Below are 17,255 nucleotides of genomic sequence, written 5' to 3' on the forward strand. Positions count from 1 at the left end.
AAAAGTTTTAATTCCTCAAACAGAATTCCCAACCAACGGCCCACGATGCGTATGCGTAATTTAATATTTCATATCACAAAGTTAACCCTACAGCTCTTAAAAGTTTACATTTTGCAATTTGCAATTTGTTATCTAAAAGTAACTGTTTTGTGTAATTAAGTTTGAGGGTTTTTCCAATTTCAGTTTAAAGAGCAAAGCAGGTCCACCCTAAAGCCTAAAACTAGCTATCTCTCTATCTCTCTCTCATGTTCGTGTTCTGTCTCTGTCTATTTTTGTAATAGTCATATGCAGAGAGTAACTAGATAGCCACACCCCCTAACTGCCCACTTCCCTAGAGTCCTTTCACCATTTTTCCAGTCACGGCAACTGTTGACACTACAAAGTATGTCCTTGCTACCGTTAGAGTGTATGAGAGTGTAAGTGTGTGTGAGTGTGTGTTAGTGTATCACATAAATATGCATTTTCCATTTCCCATTTCCCACTTCCCAACAGAAGCAGTGGCATGCGAATACATTTTGAGAAATATTCATTGGCTTGGCCATGTCCATGTCAATGTGGGTTAGTGTGCCTGACTCCTCTCCTGGTGTCCTGGCAGGCTCCACGATCGTGCCACTCCTGCCCGCCACATGCAACATTTGCATGCAACTTCCCTCATACCCCCCCCACCCCCCATATAATGTCAATAAAAAGTGCACATGTTATGCCAACTGATTTGCTCTTCTAAGCCAGCAAGGACTAAGGATATCGAAGGATATACTAAGCAACCTTTTAATAAATAATATTCTAGTTATTGTTCAAGTACACAGCTACCCGGGGGACTAATAAAATTACCTGAAATTAATACAAATGTAAGCCAGAAACAAAGAAAATAACCAGACAGGACACAAAACCAAATAAAATAAAAAGTGAAACAGGCAGTCAGACTTAATGGCCAAAAAAGGAAGGGAGGGGAGACAGGGCCAATACCCACAGGTCGATGCCAGGTTCCGTGTGTCCGTATGTCCGTATGTCCGGGTGTCCGTCTGTCCGTATCCGTATTTGTAGCCGTGTTTCTGTTCCTGCCATGCGATGCCAGCGCGTGGTTTACACATGTTACCTGCTTACGAGGACTTTGCACAAGGACACTGAGAGAAAATAAATATAAAAAAAAATAAAAATAAAATATATATACTATATTTAAATAAATACTTGTCAGAAGTAAGCTCAAAACCCCCTTTTAAATATTTATTTTTAAGTTAGAATTATATATAATATTTTCTTAAAACTCATTTCTCTCAGTGTCGCAACAAAGTCAGCCATAACAACCGCCATTAGTGACTGACTGAACTGACTCACTAAGCAACTAAGTATGCTATACTTTACTAGTATATATACTAGTCTCGATTTTTCAACGAGTGGGCGGTCTGTTTGTCAATAAAACGATTCTGATTCTGATTCCGATTCTGATTCTGATTATGAATGACAACATTTGAAGTGCTCCAATTAAGCTCAAATATTTTGATAATCCGAGTGACTTATTGACTGACTAACTGACAGTTGCAAGGATTAGGGGATAGGGATATAAAAAAGGACTAAAATTATAACTTAAAATAATTGATTATCTTATTATTCTTCTCTAAAAACTATGTATTTTAAGAAGACTTCTACTTCTAGGTTATGTCCTTTTAATAACTCTCTTTTAAGCCTATTATCCTTATTAATCATTATCTTTTGGTATCCTTCTTCCAGCGGATAGCTCGTTTCTTTTGGCCAACGCACAAATCGTCGATTTCCCGATCGTCTACTGCAATGAGTCCTTCTGCAAGATCAGCGGCTACAACCGGGCCGAGGTCATGCAGAAGTCGTGCAGGTATGTGTACGTATTGCCGATTTATTCTCTCATCCTCTTTCGAGTCGTTCTTATTGTTGTTCTTCTTGTTTCCATTGATGTCCTTTAAAGCTCTTGATGTTTCTTAACTCTTTTTTTTTAATAAAAAAAAAATGGAGATAATACTACTAATCTCTTTTCTGTAAAGATTTTAAAAATAAAATTTAGAAAATAAATGCATGTGCATGTTGATATTAGGAGTAATAGGACTCATAGTTACTTTTCTCTCTCTCTCTTTTGCTTGATTTTTCATCACACTTACCTGCTAATTCCTCATTTCTTATGCAAATATTGGCTTTGTAGAGCAGTGCTTCTCAAACTGTAAGCTGAAAGCGGCAGGCAGACATGTCAGGACAGGACAGGACAGGACAGCACAGGACCCTATGGGAACCTTGACAGCTAAGAGGATTGGCAGAGATTCCAGCAGCCCCTCTCTCTCTAACTCTCTCTCTCTCTGTCTGTCTGTCTGTCTGTCTATCTCTGTCTGACTTTCGCTTTCTCTATCCCGTCATTAACAGCTTGTATTTACCCCCCTGCCACCCTGCCACCGTGCCCCCTTGGCCATCTTTATCTGCTTAACGGATTATCCGCAGCTGCTTACAACGGCCATTGAATGTGAAGTTCATTTAGCCATTTTATTGCCTGCCTCTCTTGCCTCTCTATTTTTCGCTCTTCGCTCGCTTATTTTTCCATTTTCCATTTTCCATTTATTATTTCTCAATTTATTTTACGTATTTACGTATTGTTTGTTGGCCCTCTGACCGTTGTGGCATTAAAAAGCCATTGTCGAACTTAATGCACTTTGCTGCTCGCTGCAACTTAATGCAAATGGAGTGAAAGGTTGCCGCGTAATGAGGAGGAAAGCGCCACAAAGTATGCAACACAAACAGAGGCACACTGACACCCGCCCACCCATAAACACATAATGGAGATGTATGTCCTGCAGTTGCAAGGATAATTGCCCCGAAATGTTAATTCCAAAATGGAGGAATATGTTTGTACATGCGAGGGTACAGCCCCACCCCCCTTGGGAAATTGCTTTCTCTTTTATTTCCAGCCCTTTCGTTTGAATTTCCATTTTACCGTTACTTTGTTTCAAATTGCCTTCCGGTCCTCACCAAACAAATATTCTATGCAAACCGTTAGTGGATTGATAGGGGAGTGGAGTGGGGGGGGTGTGGGCTAAAAAGTGGTGATGGAAGAGGGGGGAGTGGCGTAACCAGCATCTGCAAAAGTGTTAACTGCATTTGTTTGCCTTAATTTGGCTGGAACTATGGCCATGGGGGGGCATGGAGCCTCCCCCACTTTCACTTTCTCCCACCCCCCCGCACCTGCCCGCACATAAATCAACAAGCGCGACCCAGAGGCCAGTGTATCCAATGATTCTCCCGAGGATTGTTTGTAATTTACAGGCCAAAAAACAGACCTAGAAGCTCTCAAACAAAAAAAAATGGGGGGGGGGGGGGGGGGGGTGGATGGTTAAGGGAGTGCCCCACTTTACCAAAAAAAAAACCTAAGCCCGCGTAGCCCCCACTTCACCCCTGCACCCCTTCACCTGCAGCATCAGCCGGCAATTCCCCAATCCTACAAGCAAAAAAAAAAACCCCGAGTTTTTTATGCCAATCTACCGTTTAGCTAGAGATATTTTCCACACTGATAAAAAATATTTTAAAATGTTAAATAATTTTATATAATTATTATTATTTGTGTAGAAAATATTTCCGTATAGAACCCTTAACTTAAATATAATAATTCCCAACATCCTATTACTACCCCCCCTCTTTTTCGACCAGTGTGACCACTTTTCCCATATGCACTCATGCTCTCTCCCTTTCCCTCCGCCGCTCAATCATCCATGTTAGTGTGACCCACTTTGTTGTCGTTGTTGCTGCTGTTTCTTTTGCTCTCTGCTCTCCTCCCTTTTTTGGTTTTTTGTTTTCGGTTTTCTGTTTTTCTTTCTTTTCTTTCTTTTTGCTTTTTTCTTTTCTCTTTTTTTGTTGCTGTGGTCGCGTGTGAGCAAGAGGAATTACGGCCAAAGGCAAGCAGGAAAAACATTGACCAGAAAAAAAAAAGTAGCCAAGAAAGAGGGGGAGAAACGGAGGACGGAAGGAAAAACTAGAGGAGGGAAAATGGATTTTCCCTCGATGTTTGCTTAACTGCGTGCGCTTTCAATGCAATTTCTTCAGAGTCTCGTTCGGAACTCGTTTTCACAGTATACCTCAAGGCGTTCCTCATGACGGTCCTTGCAAAATGAAATTTACTAACTTGCCTTTACGGGCATTTACAGCAGAGCGGAGCAGAAAGTAATTTTCGAAATTCCCCAATGGAAATTCTGTTTTCAAGCTATTTAACGGGGAATTTCGGTTTCAAAATTACTTATTTATTTATTTTCCACTATTTCCTTCTCACTGACTCATATCACGCATACGACCTGTTGGCCTATTGGTGTATCTCAGCCATTTTTCATCCGATTCTCAAGCGGAATACCTTAAACGATTCGTGGATCGATTCCCCATGATTCTGCATCAAAAACTGGCAACAAAATATTTTTTTAATTTTTTCCAAAATTTTCAAGGGGTACCCCTTACAAAATCCTGGATCCCCCTACCGATGTCTATATCTCAGCCAATTCTCATCCGATTCTCAAGCGGAATACCTTAATCGATTTCTGGATCGATTCCCCATGATTTTGCATCAAAAACTGGCAACAAAATTTTTTTTAGTTTTTTCCAAAATTTTCAAGGGGTACCCCTTACGAAATCCTGGATTTCCTTATATCCCCCTACCGATGTCTATGTCTCAGCCATTTCTCATCCGATTCTCAAGCGGAATACCTTAAACGATTTGTGGATTGATTCCCCATGATTCTGCATCAAAAACTGGCAACAAAATATTTTTTAAATTTTTTCCAAAATTTTCCCATTTGTATTTGTTAGAGATCACGTATACGCCATGTTAGCCAGAACGAAAACCCGCTTCAGCTATGATAGAAAAAGTAGTAATTACACTTCTAATAATGATATTTAAAAGAGAAAGTGGGACTAAGAGTTAGTATATCTTACTTCCTCACGTTTTTCAATAAATATTACGTATACGACACGTTGCTGAAATAAGTCTAGGATGCCTTTTGTTTTATTATTTAGTTGAAGATATGGAATTTAAAAGGTTTCCCAATATGCATACATATATATTTTGAACCGATTTTCTTGTCAGCTTACCACAAAGAATCTCCTCGGAAAATTCCGGCTTCGAGGGCTTTTGTGGACCCTCGAAGAATAATAGAATTTCGAGTGCCTCCTGAGGGCTTCTCCTGCTCCTCCTCCTCGAAAAGCATCCGTGTGTGTATCCCCCCATGCCATGCCCAGCCATAAGCATAAGCAAAGCAAAAGCGGAGGCAAAACGATATATCCAGGACCTGGTTTGTTTGCTTTGTAACCCAATTTCAGGGCTGCCTCCGCTGTGGCGGCCTGCCGCGGCCCGTGACGTCGCCGATTTGCTGTAGCATAGTTTGTTGAACTTTTGTCAGGGCACGAAACAATGGTGGGGACAACACCACCATCTACACCACCACCATCCACACCACCACCACCACCAACAATAACAACAAATAACAACAAAAAAGGAACAAAAAACAACAGAAATTAACTGTTCACGCCCCTTTCCTCTTTTGTATTTTTTTTGTTTTGTTTTTTTGTTGCCCTGCACTTTGGTTTCGTGCTCGTTTCGGTTTCATTCGTTCCCTGCTGACGTCATCGAACGCGGTGGCCTAAAAGCATGCAACACTTTTTTTGTTCCCTTATCCTGGCAAACTTTTTATGGCCATGTTTAAGCTGAAAGAACAGGACATAAAATATTTACTTAAATACAATAATTGAAAAATAATACAAAAGTTATACCAATCTGCTTATTTATTTGCTTTAATTTTGGTATTTTGCTTAAAAGCCTTTAAGATAAACAGAATTTAGGGAAGTAATATCCTTTGCGAAACCCTTTTTCCTCTTGACAAAAGTGTATTAAATGGATATTTTTGTTTACTATTCGTTTTGTAAATGAAAAATGAAATGCCAGTCCCAGTCCGGTTTTGGTATTTTCGCCCAGATGCATCAATCTTGTTTTGTTTGGCATGTTTTTCTCCGATTTCCCAGTCATAGCTTCTCTGTACCCCATTTTCAGTTGCAAATGTGATATGTAACTGTGTATGTGTTGTGTGTATATGTGTGTGTGTGTGGCATGCATCAGACCTAAAGCTAGCCAAGAATAATACCTCGTTTGCTCTGTCCATCTCTCTCTACGTTTACCCCCTCACCAGATGCGGCTTCATGTACGGCGAGCTGACAGACAAGGAGACGGTGGGACGGCTGGAGTATACGCTGGAGAACCAGCAACAGGATCAGTTCGAGATTCTCCTCTACAAGAAGAACAGTGAGTACCGAAAACAAAGTCCTTATTATGGCCTATTGAGGGGTAGAAGTACTAGTTGCTAGTAGGATGTGTAGAAGCCTTGAAACCCCCATTTCCCAAGTCCATATTAAAAGGTAGGCTTTCCAAATGATTCTCTTACTCTGAGACCTTCATAATTCATTCCACAGCAACCCTTTACCCTTTCACGGTAATGGGATTTTTTGTTTTTTTTTTTGGGGGGGGTGGCCTTAAGAAGATGAGACCCATCAATCAAGCTGCCAAACTGCCAGGCCCCAGACACCTGTAATGCTATCCTATCCAAGCCAAATCAAGTGGAAGTCGAGTCGCCAGTAGATGAGTGTGTATTGCCAGACCCAACCGACTCATGTCCCACTCGTGAATTAACGCCGTCGAGTATCAATTTTCAGATTTGCAATGTGGCTGCGCCCTTTCGGATTTCGGCAAGGCACAAACCCAAGGTGAGGCCAACTTGGCAGTCTGCCCGCAGCTGAAAGAGTCAGGAACCTGTGCAACTTCCTGTTGCATGAGTGCCAGCCGAGTGGGGGTGTAAGGTGGTAAGGTGGCGGTGCAATATATGAGTGGCAAGCGAGTGCAGTGCCACAGAATGTAAAACATCTGGAGAACTCAATTGAGTACAAGAACAGAAATTGAATTCTAGGCAAAAATATTTGCTTGACTTTGGATTCGGGCCAAGGCGAAATAATATACGAGCCATAAAACCGCAAAAAAAAACAAAAGCCTGAAAGAAAAAAAATCATAAAAAAATTGAATCTGCGGGAAAACGGTTGGCTTCTGATAGGCGGGTGTTTTTGGCCAAAACCAATAAATCTATTCAATGTCATTAAATCGCTTCAGCGTCAGAGTAAACAGAAACAGAAATAGAAATAGTATAGAATTAGAAATAGAATACCAGGATTCTGGAAGCAGAATCAACAGAAAAGCAAAATCAGGAGAAACAATCAGGAGCACACATAAATATTTACCGGAAACGGAAGCAGCAAATTGCGCTTGCAATTAGTGAATAATTATCCCTTCAACTACACACACATTCGCTCTCAAATACATACCAAGATATATACGCTGACAAACAAATATCCCTTGAGCGGAGAGTCCTTGACCAGCGATAATTGAGCGGCAATTATTACATTCGAAAACAGTAGGCGACTAAAATATACCCAACTACACAAATATTAGTAAAAAATTGTATGATTTAATGGATAAATTTTAATAATAAGTTTTAAAGTAGGCTGTAAATTCCATTAATATTAAATCATTCGATTTATGCACATAATAATTTTGTGGCATGAATGCAAGGGAAACATTTTGAAGAGAAAAAGTGCAGCTGTTGCATTGCATTGCATATGAAACGGACTGTATACTGTAACGTAATTTACATGTGCCGACCATTGTCTGGGATATTCGAGTATTCAGAATCCCAACAGCATCCATTATCCAGCGTTCCATATCAATAATTGCAATCCAATGAAATGTTTGTGCTCCGGTGCTTTTCGCCTCTGCCTTTGTCTGTTCTGACCTGAATGCGAGTGGGGATTATGGACGTCGGTACGTATGAGAGTATCTATCGTTAGTGCAAGCAGTTCAATCGAGTGTGACCCGGTGTGGAGATGAAGGTGAATGTGGGGATGCGGATGCGGATGCGGTTGTATATGGGGGGATGTGTCGCAGCCCTTATCGCAATCAGCAGCAGCCCGTACTTATCGTTTAATTGTTATTAATTCCGCTCCACTTGCCCCTTTTCACAGAAACCCCGCTATGGCTGTTGCTGCAAGTGGCGCCCATCCGGAACGAACGGGACCTGGTGGTGCTGTTCCTGCTGACCTTCCGGGATATTACGGCCCTGAAGCAGCCCATCGACAGCGAAGACACCAAAGGAGGTAAGTGAATGCTACAAAAATATTATTCATTTTTAACCTCACTATTGCAATGTTGGCGCCCAACGTGGGGCTATCACTGAAGTGTCTTATGTCTCTATCTTACTTGCACTTTACTACTTAATGTATCTACTCTCTCTCTCTCTATATAACATAAATGCACGCACAATCCCACACACCTGTATATACGCTTCAACAAATTGAAAACCAACAAAAATGAACACTAAACCAAACAAACTGAAACCAAAACCAAACCAAACAATTCGATGTGCCAACACAACTCACTTTATATCTCACTCAAACCATGTCTGTGACTATTACTTATTCATTATTTCTATTTTGAATGTACTATTATTCACTTTTAATTGGTGTTTGTGTGCGTGTTGCATCCTCGTAGCGGTTAATCTATTTTTGCCAGTTTTAGGTCTCTCGAAGTTCGCCAAGTTGGCCCGCTCGGTGACGCGGAGTCGCCAGTTCAGCGCCCATCTGCCCACACTAAAGGATCCCACGAAACAGTCCAACCTGGCGCATGTAAGTGACTTTGATTCTTCCTCCTAATCCCATGATAATCCTAATCTATATGTAACAGATGATGTCGCTGAGCGCGGACATCATGCCACAGTACCGACAGGAAGCGCCCAAGACCCCGCCACACATACTCCTGCATTATTGTGCATTTAAAGCAATTTGGGACTGGGTGATATTGTGTTTAACATTTTATACCGCCATCATGGTAAGTGAAAAGTAATAGATTTGCGATTTATTCCGAACCCATGTCAGTTTCTCTTGTCAGGCAGTAATTTATATTCAAAACGTTGTTTGAGTTCCTAGAAGATACATTTGTTTTTACTTTCTCACAATCAACATACTTTTTGACAAGGGATCTGGTCTGGTTGGCGTAGTGATGGAGGGATTACTTATGGCATGATGACTTCCATGTCTCCACGTGCCACACAGCCGCATGCCACATGCCACATGCGACGCCTTCTCATAAGCCGATGTGTCGCTTGTCTGCTCGAATTTGTGTCTATTTCCGTCAACAAGATGTTAACATTTTCGCTTAAATTGCGTCCCAAACAACTTTGTCATTCGCCCATAGATCCGAATTCGGATTCGGATTGGTATTCCTACCATTCCGTGAAAGTCCTGGCCCACTTTCCCCCCAAGATACATGCCACCTTTTCTTGCCCCTCCATCCAAACGCAAAAGTTGCACTTTCTTGTTTCGGTTTCCATCGGAGAACACACACACTTTTCGTTTACTTATTGTTTAATGACATTTTGCGGTATTTGTTGTTTGTATCTTCATTCTGTTTTTGTTTTGTTGTTAGTTGTTGTGTTTCCGTGCGGATTGTGGCTGTTGTGGCTGTTGCAAGTTGCAACTTTAAGATAAATGGATAGCCCCTAACAAATCAAAACTTTGTCTGCGACTCCTGCAGCTACAAATAAAAAGAAATGCTAGAGACATAATAAAAAGAGATATTCGCAACCTAGTTTGGGGTTAAATGAAAAGGTCCTGCAGCCATTTAATCTTGTCCTTTCAAGGCTTGTATTAAAGCTAATAGATGTACTAAGGACCAGGCGAGTCAGACCATAAACCAACCAGATAATTAGACAGATATACACGTGAATCGGATTGAAAAGGTCTTGTGCCTGAAGTGAAGAGTTCCCCGGCAAACGACCCTCCCTCCCAGACATTAATGTTGACTCTTATGAGTCCGTTGACTCTTATGAGTCCGCAAGTAGGAGGCTGGCCGGGTGCTGGGGGCAGGAAGGCAGACAAGTGCACACATTTACATGACCAAGTGGCTGCTCAGAGGCAGTCAGCCTGTCATCCCCCAAACCGACAGAGGACGGAAGGGCGGCTTATGTTTTATGTGCTTAAATTAATATGCTTGGTTGAAGGAGGAAGGCGGAGGGAAGAACTTGACAGGACATAAGCAGCGGCATTCGTGGCTTGTAATCCAACCTCAGTCCGGACCGTGCCGAGCCGAGCCGTGCCAAGACGACGAGCCATGTTAAGAGGCTTGTAACTGCCACTTGGGGCATCAGTTAAGACAACAGCAAATGGGGCAAAAACAAGCGAAATCCAGACAACTGTTGCTTGGATAATAGCACCTGTATACGAATCCTGTCCAAGCTATCAACAAGGATACCGATTAAGATCCTGATACTTTTATTTTCACTTTCAGGTGCCATACAATGTAGCGTTTAAAAATAAAACCTCAGAGGATGTTTCCCTGCTCGTGGTCGATTCGATAGTCGATGTTATATTCTTTATAGATATTGGTAAGTCATTTTTATCCTCAATAATATTTAAATTTAATTTAATTTGATTATTTTAGTTTTAAACTTCCACACAACGTTCGTGGGTCCTGGTGGCGAGGTGGTCAGCGACCCGAAAGTCATAAGGATGAACTACCTAAAGTCCTGGTTCATCATCGACCTGCTCAGCTGCCTGCCCTACGACGTGTTCAACGCGTTCGACCGGGACGAGGATGGGATCGGATCCCTGTTCAGTGCCCTCAAGGTGGTCCGGTTGCTCCGGCTGGGTCGGGTGGTGCGCAAGCTGGACCGCTACCTGGAGTACGGTGCGGCCATGCTGATCCTGCTGCTCTGCTTCTACATGCTGGTGGCTCACTGGCTGGCCTGCATCTGGTACTCGATCGGCAGGAGTGATGCCGACAACGGGGTAATCCACTGACATCCCTCCAAAACTGTCCTTACAATCCTCAATCCTTAATCCTCTGGTTTTCAGATCCAATACAGCTGGCTGTGGAAACTGGCGAATGTAACGCAGTCCCCGTACTCGTATATTTGGAGCAACGACACCGGGCCGGAATTAGTCAACGGGCCGTCGCGGAAAAGCATGTACGTGACGGCCCTATACTTCACCATGACCTGCATGACCTCGGTAAGTGGATAATCATAACTATATCTACTTCAATATCACTCCAATCTAAACTCTATACTTGATGGCTATTTTCTCTGTCCGTTTCCGTTTCTGTCTCTTTTCTCTGTTGTTTTTCCAGGTGGGCTTTGGCAATGTCGCCGCGGAGACAGACAACGAGAAGGTGTTCACCATCTGCATGATGATCATTGCAGGTGCTGTGTCCTTAACACGTTCCGTTGCCGCGTCCAATATCCTTGATATGACCCGCACACGCGTCACGCTTTTGAATTCCGGTTCCAATCGATTCGATCTCGATACCGATACCATTTGAAAGCTAGGCCATTCGCTTGCGCCGCTAGAACTAATAAATCGCTCCAGTTTTTCTTTAAAATTCTTCAGTTTTTTTTTTTCCAACTTGTGTAGAGCTTCATTTCGATCATTCGATTAGACCACGTGCATTTGTCCCAGTAGAGCAACTCACTCGACTCACCCACACCCCTGTTTCCATTCAATCATTGATTGATCGCCAAAGAGCCAAAAAAAAGAGTCTCAAATCTCTTTCTCCACCTCCTTCTTCTGCTACGTCGTCATCTAGTTGCACAATTCTTCGCCATGTGTGAGTTGCATTGCGTATTCCTCTCTCTACTCGTTACCCCCTAACCGTTACTCGTTGGCAGTAACTCGTTAGTCCAGAAATGTGTTATTTTTGTGCTGTACTTTGTACAACAAAATCAACAAAATCAGTCAAAACACTGCGTAGGATTAGCTTTTCCAGCCATTGCATAAAAAAATATGTACAAAGTGGCTTATTGATTTGGCGAAAAGCTAATCCTACTCGGTGTAGCGCTCATTTCACTCGCCAGACTCCATCTTTGTCTCTGTCTCTGTCTAATTATGTGCTCGTCCAAAAATTGTGGCATTTATTACTGTTCTAGCCGCGCACCTGTGCGTAGAAAAAAGCGATTAGTGTAATAACACTCACACTACTTCGACATCACTACACATCACATGCAAACTTCACTCGTACACGGAGAAAGAAATTAATCAAAAAATTCGAATTAAATTTATAAAAAAAAAAACAGATTATATATGATTAAATTTCTCTTCTCCCTGACACATCTCTGAAAGTGTTGTCTAGCTGATCGTGTAAAGTTGCTTTGAATGGAAACCCCTCGACTACGAACTCCAATTCTGTGTGCAATCGCTGCTTAGTCTGTCAATTTTTATAACAACTTTGTCTTCCCTTGTGTGATATAGCTCTGCTGTATGCGACGATCTTCGGTCATGTGACCACCATCATCCAGCAGATGACCTCAGCCACGGCCAAGTACCACGACATGCTGAATAATGTGCGAGAGTTCATGAAACTGCACGAAGTGCCCAAGGCGCTGAGCGAACGCGTTATGGACTATGTCGTCTCCACCTGGGCCATGACCAAGGGCCTGGACACCGAGAAGGTAAGTTCAAAGTGCGCCAGTGTGTACCACCATTATGGTAGAGTTCAGGAAACTCCAGACGAAGGTTCTCCCAACGAATGAGATTCCTCGTATTTGAGTATTTTTTTTTTGTTGCCAGACAGCTTCAGAAAAATCATTGACAACAAAGATACATTCATTCAAGAATTATTTCAGCGGTTAACATTATTCGAAAATGATTTACATTCAATGTTTTTTAAACTCCATTACCATTAATGCTTTTGTAAATAAAATTTCAAAAACACGCGGACAGTGTGTCCTTGTACATAGATAGCTAATTTCAAAGAGCTTGGAGCACTTCAGCCTATCACTTTCTCTAATGCACTTGGCATACGCACACATACAAATTAACTAGAAGTTTAAGCCATATTTTATATGAATATTATAAACAATTATTTGGGCACTTGCCACCAAGCTCTTTTGAGTCTTTATAATATAAACATTCCCACACTCGCATCTAGCACCCTAACGGAAGACCAAGCTTGAGAAATGAAATAAACAAATTCCCCCTATTGAGCCGGCCACGGCAAAAACAACATTAGACTAAACATCCGCTAGAATCACGCCACTGCGGCTCCCCTTTTTAAGCATCCGTATTGATACCCAAATTTTCCATGCTGATCACAGCAATCCCATTCGGGAAATTCTCTTCGGAATTCAATTCGTAATATACTTCGGGAAGATCCCGAACCAAGAAGGAAAAGAATCAGCTCAAGCCTGGTCAGTCGGAATCTAGCTTAGGTTAAGATATAATGCCTTGTTAGACTTAAGATCGGAATGAAACCTAATAAAGTTTAAATATATATTTTTTTAAAAGTTAAAACCCGTCGTGATTATAATTGGCGCCCAACGTGGGGCACGCGTTAATTAAAAATATCGATTAAAAAAAGATATTCGCGAGTGCCTCAAATAAAAATCATAGACCTGAAAAATAAAGGTTTCTATGTAAAAAAACTTATATCACGTACCGGTAATAACTAGAATAACCTCAACACCCAAAGTGGAATTTTTCAAGAAAAAAGTGACACAAAAGGAGAACAAAAACAAAATATACAAACTAAATAAATTTTGAACCACCAAAAAGTGAAAAATCAAACGAACTCAAAAAAGTGAAAAAAATTAACCCTCAACGCCCTAAGTGGAATTTTTTCAAGAAAAAAGTGACACAAAAGAGAACAAAAACAAAATATACAAATGAATAAATTTTGAACCACCAAAAAAGTAAAGAATCAAACGAACAAAGTGAAAAAATTAACTAAAATAAAATTACAAAAAAAAAAAAAAAAAAAAAAAAACACACAAACACAACAAACAACCCCGACAAACAAGAAGATAAAAAAGAAAAAGATTAAAAATAAAAAGTAAAAACTTAAACAAACTCGAAAAAAGTGAAAAAAAAATTAAATAAAATAAATTAAAAACCAAAAACCTATATTTAAAAAAAAAAAAAAAAAAAAAAAAAAAAAAAACGGCAGAAGACCCCCCACTCAACGGAAAAAGGACTGGGAAGGAAGAAAAAAAAAAAAAGCAATTTCATCAGAGGAACACCAAAAAAAAATCACAAACGTGAGATAGATTATTGTTTAGTTTTATAAAAAAAATAAATAATTAAAAATAAAAAACACATCAATGTAAATCCTATTTTACACACCGACACTATATTGAATTTATATGTAACCTTTTTTTTTTTCCTCCTCTATTGTGTTTTTATAAATCCCCGTCTCAAAATATGTCTATATATATTTCATATAATATACCAATTATATACTAAATTAAATTCAAGAAAAAAATTGCCTGCTGTTTTGCTAAATAGTGATTAATACTGGAAGAATTAATAAACGCTTTAAGAAACTTTAAAATGACAGACTCAAACGGTCCATCTACTAGCCATAGCGCTAATTTAAGCCGACAAACACCTGAACAAACACTAACATCAGACCTAATTGTCCGATTGATAGCTAACAACCTAACACCACTACATGAGGAAATAAAAACGTTACGTTCTCTCTTGGATTCCAAATCCAATTTAGTGACCGAATTCCAAATCGAACAGATTGACGATACCATTCCATGCGACGAAACACTAGAAATAGTCAAATCCGTTCCCCAATTTTCTGGAAATTTAGACAATTACGTAGCTTGGCGAGAAGCCGCTGAAACAGCAATGGGACTCTATGTCCGCAAAAGTCGTCGGTACTTTGTAGCCCTAACCATTTTAAGAAACAAGATTGTAGGCAAAGCCAATGACGCTTTAACAAACCATGGAACCGTATTGAACTTTGACGCTATTTTGGCCAGACTCGATTTTGTCTTTAGCGACAAGAGGCCAATCCACATAATCGAACAAGAATTAAGCGTGCTGACACAAAACAGATTTTCTGTTATGGACTTTTATAATTTGGTTAACAAAAAGTTAACCCTCTTAATAAATAAAACCATAATGACGTACGGAAAAGAAAATCCAATAACTACAGAAGCAAACCTCAGACATAGACAAAATGCCTTGAGGGTATTCATAACTGGCCTAAACGGCCCAATTTCTGGCATGTTATTTTCCCTAAATCCTCCAGACTTACCAAACGCTCTAGCTAGAGTTCAAGAAATGGAGAGCAATCATATGAGGGCACAGTTCGCTTATCGTTTTAGCGCACCTCAGCGCCGTTATAACGATAACCAACGAAACCAAAACGAACCATATTATAGATCTGATGGTCAGAATCAGGGCAATCAATTGCGCCTGAACAGAACCAACGACAATTACAAAAATTATAACGGACAAAATCCCAATTATCAGCATAACAATAGAAGTTCTCCTCAGAATAATAATAATTCCCAAAATAAAAATAACCCCCAAAATAGTAATAGCTACCAAAACCATAATAGCTATCAACACAATAACACTCGGTATAATCCCTATCCAAGTTATAATACTTGGACTCAAAGGAATAATACATACCAAAACAGAAGCGAACCTATGGAAGTGGACTCCAGCATCCAAATCCAAAATAAAAATAGTAACCAAGTATTCCCAAATGGTGAACAATACCAAACTACAAATAGCCTCCAATATAATTCATTCCAACAACCAGAACAGGCAGTTAAACGCGCACAAATTGAGTCATCTGCTCAACCTAGAAACAAACAAATGCGCATAAATAATATCAAAGAGGAACATTTTTTAGGAGAAGAATAGGTCTGCCACACATATTACGATTTGACAAAAAAATTAATAAAAAACTTAATGTTATGATAGATACAGGAGCCACAGCCTGTTACATAAAAAAAGGTACCTACCAAAACGGGATAGAATTGCCCATTTACAAAAGAGTATCCACGGTTAATGGATACTCAACAATAAAAAAATGCCACTACATAACAATTTTTCAAACAAAACAAATTTTTTACGAAATAGAGGGCCTAAAGGCAGACTTATTAATAGGATACAATTTACTAAAAAAGATAGGAGCAGTCATTGACACGAACAATGACACACTAAAATGTAAGGGAAAAATCGAAAAATTGCACTATGATGAAAAAATAAATTTATTAGAACTAAACAAAGAAACAACCATACTTCCACTAAAAAAATATATATTAGACAAATATTTTAACTACGAAAATTTGTCAAGCAAGAATTCACTTAGCATAAAAAGTTTGGGATATATAAGCCCCAAACACGCCGTCGACGCTCATTCCGACATATACACTTTAGAGTACTCAGGGTCCAAAAACTCTGTCAGCGATATTTCCGAAAATTATAAATGCAACAGTTTGGGGTACATACAACCCGAACACGCCGTCGATGTTCAATCCGACACACACAATTCGAAACACTTAAGTTCTAAGAGCACCATCAGCGATACTTCTGACAATTTCAAATCTAATAGTTTGGGTTATATAAAACCCAAACACGCCGTCGATGTTCATTCCGACACAAGAAATTTGGAATACTCAGGTTCCAAATGCACCAAAAGTCAGATTTCCGACAACTACCCCTCAAGTGGTTCAGGGTACTCAGACACTGAACACGATGCCGATGTAAAATCCGATTCAAACGATATAAAGAATATAGATAACACGGCCGAAAATATTTTTGGCATAAACAATGTAAAAAACAATATAGACGAAACCGATACAGAAAACTACATTGAACTAATAATAAGCACAATAAAAAAAGTACATTCAGAAATAAATACAAATTTACCATTCCGGACGGACGTTCGCTGTGAAATAGACACAATAAACGATAAACCGATTTACTCAAGGCAATACCCATACTCACAAGCAGTAAACGAATTTGTTAATCAAGAAATACAACGAATGATTAATGATGAAATCATTAGACCCAGCAAAAGTCCTTATAACTCACCCGTAATTGTAGTATCAAAAAAAGGTACTAATGAAGATGGCACCCCTAAACATAGATTATGCATCGATTTCAGGAAACTAAACCTTAGCACGATTCCAGATAGATACCCCATGCAAGATCCGACAGTCATTTTATCAAATCTAGGAAAAGCTAAATACTTTAGTACTATAGACTTAGAATCAGGTTTCCACCAAATTTTGATGAAAGAATCAGACGTAGAAAAAACTTCATTTTCAATTAACAACGGAAAGTACGAATTCATTAGAATGCCATTCGGGTTAACAAACGCACCTCGAATCTTCCAGAGGGCAATGGATGATATACTTCGAGAACATGTT

At 39.9% G+C, this 17,255-nt stretch overlaps 1 protein-coding gene across 4 annotated transcripts in view; it reads left to right on the forward strand.

The window, feature by feature from the left end:
- LOC6502321 (potassium voltage-gated channel protein eag) overlaps window positions 1–17,255 on the forward strand; it is a 46,765-nt gene that overhangs the window by 13,960 nt on the left and 15,550 nt on the right. For 2 of the 4 annotated variants that reach the window (XM_032453145.2, XM_032453142.2), the window contains exons 2-12: window positions 1,729–1,855; window positions 6,177–6,289; window positions 6,697–6,747; window positions 8,053–8,184; window positions 8,600–8,712; window positions 8,771–8,914; window positions 10,373–10,469; window positions 10,526–10,872; window positions 10,939–11,094; window positions 11,213–11,285; window positions 12,331–12,530. In XM_032453145.2, coding sequence (XP_032309036.1) covers window positions 1,729–1,855; window positions 6,177–6,289; window positions 6,697–6,747; window positions 8,053–8,184; window positions 8,600–8,712; window positions 8,771–8,914; window positions 10,373–10,469; window positions 10,526–10,872; window positions 10,939–11,094; window positions 11,213–11,285; window positions 12,331–12,530 — 1,553 coding nt within the window. The remainder of the gene's footprint in view (window positions 1–1,728; window positions 1,856–6,176; window positions 6,290–6,696; window positions 6,748–8,052; window positions 8,185–8,599; window positions 8,713–8,770; window positions 8,915–10,372; window positions 10,470–10,525; window positions 10,873–10,938; window positions 11,095–11,212; window positions 11,286–12,330; window positions 12,531–17,255) is intronic. The other 2 variants (XM_032453143.2, XM_032453144.2) reach the window with 2 other exon arrangements.

The sequence above is a fragment of the Drosophila ananassae genome, chromosome XL (genome assembly GCF_017639315.1).
Source record: "Drosophila ananassae strain 14024-0371.13 chromosome XL, ASM1763931v2, whole genome shotgun sequence".
Lineage (NCBI taxonomy): Eukaryota > Metazoa > Arthropoda > Insecta > Diptera > Drosophilidae > Drosophila > Drosophila ananassae.